Genomic DNA, 15,362 nt, shown 5'->3' with positions numbered 1-15,362 from the left:
AGTCAAACAGTACATAACATTGTGGGCCAAATCAGTAAGTTTGGATTGTTAACTCCTATTTCAAGCAGCATATGAACTGGCTGTGATACAGTTGAAAGTGCCTCCCAAATTGAAGCAGATTGGCTAAGCGTAAATCAGTTTGCTGATTTATTAAACAGGTGAGCTAGTTTTTAACTACAATACATTGAAGGAAATGGAAGGACATCTGAAACAGACGTGCTAAACTTTAAGGGGTTTATGTCACTGTCTGGCAACACGGTGCTCCTTTTACTTGAGCTTTTTACTGTGTGAGAACCAGCCCTTTCAATTACTTCTGCAACGTGTTAGGATAGCTTCAAGATGCTTGCTTTTTAAGCAACTATAAATAGCCTTACTATAGAACTGTTCTGACTACTTCAGATTAAGATTTTTAGTGAAGAAGGTGTGTACTAAGAATGAACAACTAGTTCTTTGAATAGAAGGTCTTCCATTAGAAAAGATCTAAATGTTACCCATGTTCTGGAATTAATTTGAAGCAGCCTCTCCTACACCATATTTAGCCTGATCCAGACCACATTTGTTGGAGCGAGAGTTTCCAAAAGGTAGTATGTATGCTCCCAGATGCTGCTGCCACAAGGCTCTTTTTGCTTACAGACTTGTAAGTAGCCTTTTGAACTCTGTTCAGGTTACTTTAGACAAAAAAAATTGTCATGTGTGTCATTATTTATAAGCTGTCAGATGGCATTGTGTATGGCACTGATAGCTTCAACTTGTAATCTAGTCCAATTTCTAAATTGAAAAGCAGCTTAGGGTTCCTAGGGCTATATAATTATTTTGAGAAACGTGAGCATTTTAAAGAATACTCAGTCTAAAACGTGTTACAGTTGGAGGAAACAGCATTGTCAAAGGCACCAGATAGGTGTGTTTCTTACTTTGTAAGGCATCCTTGAATTTGCATTTATGGCTAGGTTTTCCTGCTACGCAAACAGATGGTGCATAAAGAGTAGCCAAAAGTGGTGGAGCACTGCATATTGGAGCATATCTGATAGTGTACTCATATCTTGCTGGTGTGGCTGCTGTAGTGCTTCCTTTTTCATCTCAAGGTATTTACATCCTTCCCCTCCGCTCCACAAATAGCACTTGAATCACCTCACAGGCAGTTGCCTTAAGTTCAGAGTGCTCCTCTGCAACAGGATAACCCTGTCTCAGAACAAAGTGGAAGATTTTTCAGTGTCTTAGTCCAGAACTCAGAACTGAAATGTTGGCTTGTGTGTTCAGGATACTTGACCGCATAATTTGGTCTCATATCCTAATGCTGCATCTAATCTTCAGCTGAAATATTCACCTTGAATAAAGTACATGTAGCTTCTAATATTTAACTTTCTTAAAGGGTTGCTGTAGGCCTGCCAGGTATGTTAATCATTGTTTGCCAGAAGTGTAATACAGCTAGGATTTGAATTGAAAAAAGTCTGCTTTTAGAAACAGCTTGGAGACACCCTGACCTCGGGTACTTACGGATTCTCAAGCCCTGTTCAGAATGCCTTGACTTCCTGTTTTCTACCTACTTTAACGGGCTAATTCACTGCAATCTTAACTTCTTGCAGAGGTTTTATTGTGCTTGTTTCTGTAACCAGAAACAAGTGAATTTGGGTCTTGTCTGTATTGTGAAGGCTCCCTACACTTCCAGTGAATACTGTTGGCTGACAGAGTGAAGTTAGAGCAAAATGGAGATGGCATCCAACAATCACTAATACACAGTGCTGTGCACTATGTGACTGTATCCCTAAATGGCTTTGGAGAGGGTGTTGTTGAACAAAGAGCACAGTTAAGTTACTTACAGTGAATTTTCTTCTATCCTGTAGGACATAGAAGATCTGGATCACTATGATATGAAGGAGGAGGAACCAGTTGATGGGAAGAAATCTGAGGATGAAGGCATTGAAAAAGAGAACCTTGCAATCTTAGAAAAAATCAGAAAAAATCAAAGGCAAGATCACTTAAATGTGAGTTAATGATTTATGTTTTTTCTTTGCAATACTTCTGGTTTCAAAATAGAAATAGTTTTCAGCAAATAAAGCCTACTGTTACGCACATAGACATAAATTAACCTGTAGCTGACTTCCAGCATATATGGGACAAATGTCTTAAGTTATGGGACCTAAATAGCTCTTTTTGGAGAAGTTTGAATAGGCCATTTAGTAAATGGACTCATATTTAATCAAAATCTTTGGCACAGGAAGTTAGTTGTCAGTCCACATCCCACAGAGGCACAAAAACTGCTTCAAAGCACTCTAATTCAGCCTGAGAGAATGCTATCATAATTTCTTTTGTCAAACTGGGTTGCGATATGCTTGGCATTTTGGATGAAGCAGCATATTTTAGCTTTTCACTAGAGTCAACTCTTACATGTAGATCCAGGTTTCACACTTGTTAGTGATACGTAACTGGTCATCTAATTTCCAGAGGTATCTGTTTAGTTGTCCCTCTGTCTCTTGCTTGATGCCTTTGTTACGAACAATAGTCCTCCTCGCAGAATCAGCAGAAAGCATCGAGGCTGTAAGCATGACTTTTGTTGCTGAGCCCTTATTAGAATAACAAATAAAGCCATATATAAAACTGACTGCATTAAAAGTAATGGGTGATTTAACATACTTGGTGAACCCAGGAATTTGTGCTTCAAATCCATTTTATGCATGAGTTTGTTTTTCAGTAATATCTATGCCACTTGGAAATTGCTGAAGGGATTATTGTTTGGCCATACATAAAGCAACGGGCCTTCAGCAGCTCTGCAGCTTTGTTATCACAGTTTCCTGAGTGATCCTGCCAGCAGACTGTTGTAAAAAAGCTGTTTGTTCTCCAGAGGCTTAGAAATGTTTTGTCACAAGTGCTGAGTTGCAGAGAAGCTTCTGCTTCTCAAAGGTGCATGTAGGAGGGAATGATGATGTCATACAACCTTAATTTTATTTAGCCTGGCTTCCAAAGAAATCAAAACTTTTGTTTCACAGAGGCTTAAAATGTGTTATGCATGAAATTCAATACTTCAATTTCAACCAAAGGTAGGAGTTCTAAAATTTTCATGTCACCTGTACAGAAAGAAGGCGCTTAAATTGATGCCCTCTACTGCGTGAGCTCGCAAGTTTTTACGTGCTGTTTGGCAAGTCAGCAGACATGTAGATCATGTCCAGACACAAGATGTGCTATTTCTCTTTAAGCTAATAGTTGAGGATGTGAGCAGTAGTTGGGGACAGGGGAGGGACCTATAAATATTTAGGGAAGGAATAAGATTTAGGATTGGTACATAGGCAACACCTGGATTTTTGCCCAAGGAACCAGCTTTGTTCTATTTCTTTGTTCTATTTACTTGATGATTTTTTCAGTAAATATTTTCTAAAAAGCCTAAATTGCAGTTAAAAATTATATATAAATCCTCTTGCAGCCTGAAAGGCATGGTCTGCTTTACACTCATCTAAAAATTTGATAGAACTGAAAAAAGGTTTTTGTAGGGTCAGCATTCTTCCTTGATGTGGAAAACCTCTTGAAACTGCAGATTTTCTTCTGCTATCTGTTCTTTCACATTTGGCAAATATTGCCTTTCCTTTTGCGTTTTCCTTCCAAATCTAGTGGAGCTGAAATGAACACTGCTGTTTTTTTCTTTGACAACAGCAGATTCAACTTATATAATAGCTGTTTCTCATGCCAAGACGCTCTCATTGATGCTGATGCATAAACAAGGTCAGCTGAGTACAGGGAACAGGGTATTCAACTGCTGCTGAGGAACCGTGGTATTTTTGTGGGTCACCAGAAATAGCTGCGCTGCTTAAATAATTTCTCAAAGGGCGTGTGAGGGTTTACTCTTAAGTGCTTGTGAATTTAAAACTATAGCTGCACTACTGACCCAGGAAAGAGCTAACCTAGTAGCACTTACATGCCCCTTTAGGCTGCCAAAGCATGGGACTTTTAACAGAACATGTTAAACGCGCTCTAAGATAGAAGTTTGCTCAGTATCCTAACATAAAGCAAAATTTAAATCTGTACAGCCCTTCACAGTGGGTTTTCTGAAAGGACGAAAGAAAGCATGAATTTCACAAAATTAAATGTAGTGGCTAAATATAGTCTGGTTTTCACACAGCTCTTCCGGTATACTTTGTTTCCTCAGGAGAGGAAAGTAAAACAAAGCTGTGCTGTGTACGTGCTTGTGGAAGGGGGAACATGAAGCCTAACGTAGGGCTTTGACCAGTGCCCAATGCAACCAGAAGACTTTTCAGTTTCTTTGTGTTTATTGGCCCAAATCCACGGGTCGTCCTCTCTGCCCTTGGCTGAAGTGCAGGTTGAAGACATGGGTCATGCTAAAGGTTTTTCCGTAGGGAAGGAGTGCATGCAGTCCTGTTTTTACATACTCTTAACAGGTTAAAGACATTTTTCTGCTGTTCAAGACTTTTGTCATAGGAGTTTTTAGTTTTTTGTGTTTTATACAAGTTAAGAGTATGAATCTACTAATTTTGTAAACTAGTTCTCTTCCTTGGCAGTATCCCTAATCCTGTTGTTCTTGCCAGCATCAGGAAATAAACTTAAATTTCATTTGCTGTACAGTATGTAACTTGGAGCAAGAATTAATCCTCCTCTTAACATTGTAATAACTTTAAAGAACCACTTGCTTGCTGGGAATAAAAAAAGGTCTTTGAACTGGAATCATTAACTTCAAATATTTAACAACTTGCTGCTGCTTGCTTCTCAGAAGTCTCTCCTCACATAGTCACTCTAGAGATTAATGCTTTTCTTATTTAGATAATGCTATTAGCTTTTTCCATTTCCTACTGAGGAGTTTATGCACTTTCCTTTAGACAACTCAAATGTCTCCACATTTGTCTTCAGATTTTACAAGGTTTAAGGTGTCATTTCCATTTTCAGTCTAATCCTTGAAGTAGTTATGAATCTACTTGTAACATCAAGGAATGAATGTACTTCTGCACAAATACTGAGCAGGTTCAGTGACAATAGAGCAAACTTGTACTCTTTAGCTCTTTTGGGGTCACTTGAGATTTTATTTTATTATCTTGGAGGAGTTTCCATTTTTTGTGTTTTGTTTTAGCAGGTAATTTTTGGTCTTGTGGCTGAATTATCTGAAGTGTGTTGTGAGTGAGGTGATTTACTGTACTGTTTTGATGTGTGACAGTATTTTTCTGATCAGACAGAAAACGGACAATCTGGTCTTTGGATTTAAAACAGTGAACTGCACCTCCCACCTCAGATAACTCATTTAAGGAGCAGGCTGTAGTTGTGTTTTGAGGGATGGAAGGGGAAAAGAAAATGTCCAAAGGACTAAAGCTGAGGCTGCAAAACCTCGTATCTCTGGAGACTTAGTGTGGCACACAGCTAGGGCAGTGACATGTGCTGTGCTGATTTCTGCACAGTTAGGTGTGCCCTACTGACTTGGAAATGCAGAAGCTCGGTTCTGAAGTCCTGGTTTTCTTAGAAGTTGCTTAATTGTTCTATAAAGTATTTTAGTCAAATTTATATGTTCACGCTAAAATAGTAATTAAGGATAGAAACACTTCTGAAAAATATAACACCTGTACTGACTTGGACCAGTTTCACTTTTCTGACAGTGGCCAGAAGCATGTCCTTAGGGGGAAGGGTTTGAGAACAGGACAAGCTTGTAGTGATGCATCTCATGAATATTTTTCATGTGCAACACTTTTGGCTCTGGGAATTCCTGCACCAGGTGTTTCTGTTATTTGCAGCTCTCAGCAAATGGCATGTTGTCCACATAAATGTTTACCTCCTGTAGCAGGGGTTTCTCCAGCTTAGCCGCTTATTGTTCTGGAGAACAAGAAGTATGCCTGTACAGGAGAAGATGAGACTTTTTGTGCCTATTTAATTACTTAATAGGAAAAAAGTCACTTGGCGCTTGTCTGGCAGCTCTTTTAACTTCTTCAGTTTACAGATCAAATGGCTATGCCTTTCTGCTCTTGGCATCAACCCCACATGACAGATACCTGTCAGATCCCATGATTGACCAGTTATTTCTAAGGCAGTTGTGACTGTAAGTTTTGATCTCACAACTGGAGAAATGGGAGCTTTAAGCCCCACTTTTCATTTTAGTATCGTTATAGTAAAAACTGAACTCACTGCTCTACTATATCACGCAATGGTGTGATGCAGGTAGTACTCTATTTTGAACTGCACTTTAACAGTAGTTATAAAAAACAAAAGTGACACAGAATGAAGACTTTGTGTTTCAAAGCAGTGGTGGCTGACATTAAGGTTACCATCAGGTATATCAGTTAACCTCTGTGGGCTTCCTCTTCAACTTCCTCCCAGGGTGGTTCAGAGCATGTAAAGTAAGCTCCTGTGCTGAACTTCTTAGGTTAAGCTTGCTAGCCTCTTTCTCTTGATCATAGATTACTGGTTTGCTGTCTGTGGATTCCTTAGAGTAGCAAGTCTTAACAATATTTAATACTGCTATATAAGGAGTGGACAGCCCAACTTGAAGCTCTGAGGCAAAAAGGGTGAAAAACACTGTTATCGACAAAGTCTGCTGAGGCTAGCTTACACACACTAAAATTAACCTTTGGGTTTTTTTAAATACCACTTCAGTTTATCAGCAGTTATAATGGCATTCAGAAGTATGTGGGTGTGTTATTTTGTTTTTTAAATTACTACAGTACAGAAGATACTTAAATTTTCATATGCAAAGGTAAATTTCCAACATTATATACAGAAATTCAGTAGCTTAATTTGATGGAAATGAAGATGCAATGAGGAAACTAGTTTTCCATAGGATGTGTTTGAGAATCTGAGTTGTTTTTAAATTGCCTGTATTTAGAGGTTGATAGTCTGTGAAACGTGAGAAATTTCCTTCTTTCAGTAAGCAGTACAGCAGATGGGGCAAGGATATTGCACAGCTCTGCACAGAAGAATGCCCAAATCTTGATGCTTCCCTATGAAGTTTCTTTCCTCCGAAGTCAGCGCATTCATGAGTCTCAACATTAACCCAGTACAGGTCTGAAAAAGCACAGCGGTTTTACAGAGAATGGTGGTTAACACTGCATTGTGTTAACTTGTTAAGTGTAACCAAAAAAAAGCAGCGTTTTCTTGCATAATCTGCAAATAGTGGGTATAAATAGTAGTAAACTGCAAATAAAGTATATAAACCACCAGGTTTTTTCAGTAAAACTTCATTCGCTTGCTGCTGGAGGAAGAACAATCCCTTCTTTGTCTGATACTGCTGCATAGACAGGGGCTTGAGTAAACTGAGAAATTACTAGTCTGGAGCCCTGTCTTTATGTAGCTTTTGTTTAATCAGATGAAAGCAGTTGCCCTTTATTTGTATGTTTAATTACAAAGTTCGTTCTTCATACCGGTCTGTTAAGAAAAACTAGTGGAATTTCAGTAATCTGCATAATTAAATCCAGCGGAATATGAAAATGAAAAGCCTAAAAGAATAGTCTACAGATTACAGTGTGAAGCTAAGCATATTATATGATGCTACTGAACAGAGAAGACAAAGGAGTATGTGGAGGCTTTAGCATCAAGTAACTATTACTGTTATTTAATCCTTAGTAAGAAATAATTTGATCTTACAATTAAGACTGTGTAGAATATATAATATCACTGTTGACTTGAGACAAACAGGGATGACGTTTCAGGTGTTAGACAAGGGTCACAGCTGCTTCAGATTCCTCCAGAAATACTTCTCTGACACTTCTGTCCAAAGAGGATCTGTTTGTAGATGTTCATAGTGTCTGAAAGGAAACTGAAGAAACAAATCTCTTCAAATTTTTAGATGGAGTAGAAAAACAGACCCATAAACCAGTCATTCAGTACTTCATATAGAGAGGCTGAACTTAATTTTATTCTAGGTGGGGGTTTTTTTTTGTGTTTGGTGGTAGGGGTTTTTTGGTTTTTTTGGGTTTTTCTGTTTTATCCTCCTGAAAGCATGCTTATGAGACGCATGTATTGGCCTGTATTTCAGTGGGAGTGACTGAAGTCTAAGCTGCAGCAGAGAACCGTGTGCGTCTCATAAAATAATCTGCCTTTGGGAAACTGACTGCCAGTGAAAACCAAAGTTTCACAGGGTTGGGGTTCAGGATGATAGCTACCGTACCTCATTTGGAGTGCTCATCCCTTCTCCATATTTTAAATCTGGTAACACTAACTTTCATCACTCTGTTTTCCAAAAATTTTGAATGTAAAATGATATTTCAGGTGGAATATATAAGGAGGGTAATTATGTAACACCTAAGGTTTAGTGTCAAAATCTTTCCTGCTAGCATTGACTTGGAGAGAGTAATCTAGGTACTTTTGGTGATCATATTATTCTAAATAAGCACTTAAGTTTTGTAAGAGGAAGAAGTTCTATCCTCACTTTAAAGCTCAGAAAATTCAGGCAAAAGTACCGAGGTCACAGGACTGTCAGCGTTGGGCATGTGTGCAGAATACATCCAGCACAGCAGTTGTTGGTATAAGCGGACATCAGTTACTTTGATAACTGGTGTGTCCATTAGTTTGTCAATAACTGCTGGGTTTTAGAGCATATTTTATATGTATGTCACTTAAAGGTCTCTGGGTATTTTTTTGTTGTGGTTTTTTTTTTTTTTTTTTTGCTTTAGCACTGTATCTCAGGCTGAAATATCAGGTTTAGAGATTGTATGCTAAGTTTTCTATCACTTGGAGATGCTGAGTAATTAAGAACTGAGCTCTAAAAGAACAGAAAAGATTTCTGCCCTGGTTGCATAAACCGTAAGAACTGTGGCAAATCACAACAAAGTATGTGGTATTTTAAGGTTTACTTACCTTAGTCTTCCTCTGTGTAGGTCTTGATTTTTTCGCTCTATTGCAAATAATAGTGTTGCTTTTGTTCTGTGTTTTCTAAATATATTGGTTGGTCTTACTTCATCCAGAAACTGGTGTTCTACCGTGGTTCTACCGTTCACCCTTGCTAGGTGCCAACTCCTGCACCTTTTTTCATAGCCAAATAAAAATATACTTCTGAGAAAACAGCAAAACCATATGTGCAGAAGGTTGTTCTTAGGATCAGTCTTACTCTTCCTTCCAGTGCATAGGAGTGGAAGGTAAAAGGAAATATTTCCCTATTAGAAATGTACTGTGGATCCATTTTGGAAACCAAAATGCCAAAGAGATTAAACTCCTTTACAGAAAAGTGTCTGTTGTACCTTGATTAAAACTTTTTATCTCGTGTGCCATGTAGTAGTATGTATTAATGTGCTGCTTTAGAGGGAGTGTCTTGTTTCTTTTGAGTAATCTTTGCTCACTAGAATATGTAACTTTTCAAAAACCTAATCCTAATACAGAAATTAATATATTATTAAACCCTTCCAGTTAGTGTAACTTTGTAATGGAAATAAAGCTATTTCATGCAAATATTACTTTTCACTTATTTGGAGTCTTTTTTGTTTGTTTCAGGGTGCAGTCTCTGGGTCAGTTCAGGCTTCAGATCGACTTATGAAAGAACTCAGGGATATATATAGATCACAGAGTTATAAAACAGGTAAAATGCTTCAGATTTCCTTTCTTAAAATACACTTCAAAAGAATTCTCTCGGCGAATACTTCTTGCTAATCCTTCTGTGTTTTCTTGTCGTATGTGTGTGTGTATGCGTATATAAATGTGCACATATGTATAAAAATATATGTAAAAATAAAAATACATAGATTATGTATAATCTTGTTATCTAAAATAGTGTATTTGTTGAGAAAAAGGAAGTCTGGATACGTATCCTGTAAAATGTTCTTCCTTTTTGTTATGCAAAGCTTCATATGAGAATTAACAGGATCGGTGTAACTATGAGAATGCTCTTGGGGTGGATAACTACAAAGAACAACTCAAAATTGTTCCTGTATTCTTGAGTTTTCAGAACTACCTGAAATTCTTCTCTCCAGGTATACAGGGCAAAAGCTTTGACCGCTACCAGTGGGCAGTACTGCTCACAAGAACATGTGCTGTAGAGGGATGTGTGTTTGACAGCAGGAGATTTTGTTATTATACAGGATTTAACCTTAATTACACTGCTGTTGCTTTTATTATTTTGTGATGGTGTTAATCTGACCCTGAGCTCTGTATATTTCTTGGAAAAAGGATACAAATGGCAACAGAAAAGAAGCTTGTCTTTTAAATTTGTTTGAATAACAAACACTGATTAGCTTCAGGTAGGCAGGTGGTTGGCTGTTCTGTTTGCTCCATATAAGGACTGTATCTAACCTAGCTCAGCAAAGGAATCAGCATATTGAATTGTCGGAGTGTTACCATGCAAGAAGTAGAAATTACATAGATTTCAGGCAAGTTGTATTCCTGTAGGTCAGCCGAGTAGACAGCTCCATCACTGCAGCCAGGTATGAGAACCTGGTGCAGGCCAGGACGGGAACAAGAGGAATGCCCAATTAGAAAGTCAGTCTAAACTTTAATTCTCTATCTTTTACTTTTCTGAACTTCTCCCCTAGTTATTTCTAGTGGGCTTAAATCTCACTGGGTGGCTATGGCATTTTAATTTGCTTATGAAAGGACAGAATTGAAGAGACAATAGGCTCCTGTTTTGATTTGCAGTATTTACCTTTTCATGTGCTAAAGTAATGTGGACAGTGATAAAATGTCTGAAGTATAAATTTGGTTAGGTAACCTAGTGTTGATCTAATGTAGCCTACTTCTTTTAGGCTTTATTGCAACTGAGTGCTTGCCAGTATGCCCTAATCACCATTTTATCTAGTAAAGAATGGATTAGTGGGTCTAAGGAAGAGCCTAGAAATAGATCTGTATTAAGTAATGAGGCATGCTTTACTGCCCATGTATGATCTTCAGGGTTTGTTTTTGTGGTTAGAACAAAGATTGGGTATAATAAATCTACTTGACTGTAAGGATGGTATGGTGCTTAATCACATAGTGGTACTGCTGGAGGCACAACCAGGAGCCCCTATAATAGGTGTAGTTTGAGGTGAGGATTTGGGTTGCTTAATAATGCCATTTATTGGCTTCAGGTGAATAACAAGTCTTAACTAGGTGTAAAAGACTGAACACCTGATGTAGGAAAGCATGCTCTAAATAATAAGGAAAAGTAAATCTTGCTAATCTGTGAAGAAAGTTGAGATACTAAAAGGTGAGTATTAGCTTATGACTCAGGAATGTGTAAAAAGACTGCAACTGGGTGCCTTGTGTCAATCTCTAAAACATGTTAATGAAGTGTCACATGGAGGTTGACACTGTAAAACTGATGGCAGCCCTGCTTTGAAACACCGTCCTACTGATACACTTATTAAATCTTGCCAGTAAATGATGCTGTTTGTTATAAAACTTACCTAGATTAATTCTTTGTGCTTTCATTTAGTCTTAAGACTTGACTGAATTTAAGTATCAGTTCCTGTCCGTTGCACAAAACTCCCGATTTTGTAGCCTAGTTCAGTCTTTTGTTGTTAGATAACTGTCACCGTGTGAGCAGGGACATGGTAGATAATTGACCTTTTTTTTTTTTTTTTTAAATGTGATCTGAGTATTTGCTCCATGGTCCATTTTCCCCTTAATTTAATTTCTTATTATTAACGCACAAAGGAAAACATTGTGAAACTTAAAGGTTCTGATAACTGTTGCAAGGTAACTTAACACTTTTCATTTTCTGTAATATAAGCCAGAAAACCTAAGGCTGCTTTTTAGTTGCATAAGAATCACTTTATTTAGTGTATGTGTGGTTACATGTTTTCAGGATTGACAGTAGGACACCAGTGGGGCTTCTGAAGTGAATAATACTTGTAATATGTTAAGGCCCATTCTTGTCCGTCCTGGACTGTGCGCATCTCTCCGGAGAACCCTTTTACAACTGCTGGAGGTATAGTACAGCTCTTAAGACCAGCAAAAGTTTTTCCTCTGGGGAAGCTAGCAAAACATGTGGGCCTTGGTTAACCCATGGAGCTGAAGTACTGATACATGAACTCTGGGTAAGAGCAGGACTTTTAGGGTGGTGGAAGGAACGCAGGAACAGGGCTAGAGGCGTAGTGAATAAACAAGCTGATGGAAGTTCTCTTGTGATCTTCCATTATTAAGGATATTGTCCGAATCCTTACTGTAACTTGTGCTGTTGTCTCTAACAAGTATTTTACACCCTTGCTAGGTGCCAAAGCCTTAATACTGAGAGGCTGCTTCTTCCAGTCTTCACTCCCTTTTGGATGTAGGTGGAAGAAAATATTCTGGATACAATGATGGAGTAGATTAATCATTAATGGGAGCTGACAGCAGAGTTTCAAATGTCAGCTCTTCTGTTGTTAGATCAGAGCAGTACAAATTGAAATTCTTATACTTTGTGACTTCCACTTCTACTAAAGGCAAATCAGAAAATAGTGTCCTTGGATCTGGGAAAAGGCCTTAATAGCTCCTTCTGTTCATCCTCGAACAGAAAAGTGGGGCGTCTCTGAACTGGCTGCTGATTAAAAGGGACATTGAGAGCACAGTGAGTGAGTTTTCAGACCTACTTTGTTGTCCTAGACTTAGAAAAATTGGAAATCATGATCTTGGCTGCAGTACCTGCTTGATTGTGGCACTGTGGTAAGGAGAAACAAACATGGTTTCTTTACCTTGTTTACTGAGTTTTGGAATGCTTTAGAAATAAAGGTGTCTGGACAGTTGAGATGTCATCTCTACTCCAAGTACTAATGCTTAAGAGTTTCAACTGCAGGATAATGTATTCTAGGGTAATAAAAACTCAGAAATGAACACTGTAACTTCTTGGAGACAATGTGGTGGCTGCAGTCTATTGGTTGTACAGCCTCCAGAAATCCTAGGCAGATCCCTGATTTGTATATGTCTTCCCAATAATTACGTCAGCAACAGATACACCATTAAATATTAGCCCAGGTAACAAGTTTAATCATAGTTGTTTTGTGTACATGCATGAATAGTCGAGGGGGGAAGAGATTAGAGTTTTGAACATCACTGATACCATTTTCTACATCTTGTCTGATGGTTAAAGACTTATTGCTTTTTCCTGGGCTGCTTGTGAACCTCTGCAGAGAGGAAACTTGACTATACAAGAAAATGGCAGCTAACCTGTCATCCTTCCCTTTGATTGAAATGCAGAGTTATTGTTCAACATGCTTAAAACAAACGGACCACTGAAAATCACCATCTGGCTTCCAGAGGCAGCTATTTTTTTGATGCATCTTTCTGACTTCTTTGGTCAGCTGTTGGGAGTGTGCTTCATCTGATGCAGTATCTTCTTTTTTTTGGGTTTCTGCTCCATACACTGTCCCGTGTCCTGTCCTGGTCTGCCAGTAGTGATGATAACCTGTGAAATACAATGCTGCATACTCGGACTGTGTGTTAAGTGTTTTAAAAGCGTGTTGGTCGTGTACTGGGTATAAAATACACTGAGTGCTAAGCGCGCTGGAGTTGTAGCTGTGGAAAGTTTGAAGTAGAACTGGGAGGGGGGAAATGGTTAGGTGTCAGAAAAACATTTTGATTCACATGGAATTTTTTTCATAGAAAAGAAAGAACTTTTTTCCCTTGTAGTTGCTCAGAAGTGCTTTGCTATTAGAGGAAGGATGTGCCTCAGTATCAGTATCTCAGTATCTTATCTATTGCTTCATCTACTGATAGTATTTGTACTTAAAAGCAAAGAATATTTTTGCTAAATTTTACCTTGTTAAACTTTTAGTGCATAATTAATTCTATCTAATGTTTCTACAGGGATATATTCAGTGGAACTGGTAAATGACAGCTTGTATGAATGGCATGTTAAGCTTCTAAAGTAAGTTCTTAAAGTTTTTTCATGTTCTGAAGAATCCATTTTATTATTGCTGCAGAGATTCTTACTTTTAATAAATGAGACTCTCTAGCCAGAGCATATAAAATGGTGTGTGGTGGCTACAATTCTGGTATACAGAAATGAGTACAGATATTGACCTGTAGTAAGTGAGCTGGCAAAAAAACAAACCCTCTTTGCACAGCCAACACAGTGTGTATTACCGTAACTTCCATTACTGTTCAAACCTCTCTCCAAAACTACTCCAAAATATGAAACCTTAAATGATGCAATTTTTTGTTTAGAGTTTTTGTCTCAATGATTTTAGTTTGATTTGATTGTTTTTAATTTGAAGAAAATGCAACTTCTAGTTTCATTCAAGATGTAAGAAGGAACAGAACTGTCTTAGTGTCATTACTTCTTTATTTCTACAGTTGAGCAGACACATAGGACTGAAACTTTAAGGTATAACATAATTATGACTTATATAATTATATAACTTGTCTTCTCTTAGATACTGCTTTTCACTGTGTGTACTAGATGATAACTCATCTTGTTGTGTCCATAGTCCAATAATTTTAATTCTAGAAGGGGTACATTGAAATTATTCCTGGTAACGGGATCATCTGCCATCATCCTACAGGTTAACCTGTAGGAAGGAAATGCCTGTCCAAACTAGGCTGGGTGGCTGCAAAAGATGGCAATGGATGGAAGAACTTCCATCAGTTCAGATGTGTCATGGTGAATAAGTATAAGGACATAAGCTGTTTCAGCCCAGTAGTTGACCTGCTTGTAGGAGTTGTTGCCTTGTCCTGGTGCTAAGACTTGTACGACTACGTCCCCAGCTGCTGAAATACAGTTTTGTTTCCTTCTTAGTGTAATCATAGGCAGGTAATGTTTTGGAGCTGAAAATGGCAGGAATGGCTTATGTCAGACAAATCTCTGCCATATTACAGGAGGCCTTGTCTATTGAGTGCTTTTGTACCAAAGTGCTCAAAGCACTGTGCAGTGATTGGAAACCTCATTTCAAGTGCTGGGAACAGGTCTGATTTTCTGCCTTCAAGAAACAGAAAATGGAGTGCATGCAGCGAATGGCTTCCAGGGTGGCTAAGAGAAGTGTTGTGTTTTTTTATCCCACAAAAAAGTGTCTGAAAACAAATGAACTGTGTGCAGACTGGCTGAGGGGGTAAATGTTGGAGAGAAAAGAGCCCATTTGCCTAAGGAACAGTATTATTACTGGAAGAACTTTTTCTGAACTGGCCTAGTACAAGCTATGGCTGGAAATGGTAGATTCCTAAGCTTCAGGAGATTTTCTTCTGGAAGAGCTTCCCATTGGTAGGATGGGGAAAAACTCTCCAAGTAATTCTGAAAAGGAGTCTAATAAATTTGTGGTTTCACTGTAGCAGAGGACTGGATTCAGTAGCCCACCAGTCCCTTTAATGTCTGCTTTTGGCTTGCCGCAGGCCTTTTTTGACTAGTCTCTCTTAAAAGTTGCTGGGGTGTCAGAGCCTGGGTGGGATTAACCCAGTAGTGTCTGAATTAATGTCTAGGCCACTCGCCATCAGTGATTTGCAACAAACAATTGTTGAAATTGTGCTGAGCAGAAGCTGCTGGCTTTAGAACTTCTGCTGATGCAGGTTAC

At 38.4% G+C, this 15,362-nt stretch overlaps 1 protein-coding gene across 1 annotated transcript in view; it reads left to right on the top strand.

Moving 5' to 3' along the window:
- UBE2Q2 (ubiquitin conjugating enzyme E2 Q2) overlaps window positions 1–15,362 on the top strand; it is a 47,650-nt gene that overhangs the window by 25,814 nt on the left and 6,474 nt on the right. Inside the window, exons 5-7 of the mRNA XM_068410483.1 lie at window positions 1,842–1,982; window positions 9,406–9,490; window positions 13,666–13,726. Of these exons, the coding sequence (XP_068266584.1) occupies window positions 1,842–1,982; window positions 9,406–9,490; window positions 13,666–13,726 (287 nt within the window). The remainder of the gene's footprint in view (window positions 1–1,841; window positions 1,983–9,405; window positions 9,491–13,665; window positions 13,727–15,362) is intronic.

Source organism: Nyctibius grandis, chromosome 11 (genome assembly GCF_013368605.1).
Source record: "Nyctibius grandis isolate bNycGra1 chromosome 11, bNycGra1.pri, whole genome shotgun sequence".
NCBI lineage: Eukaryota > Metazoa > Chordata > Aves > Nyctibiiformes > Nyctibiidae > Nyctibius > Nyctibius grandis.
This window is presented reverse-complemented; position numbering and strand designations above follow the sequence as displayed.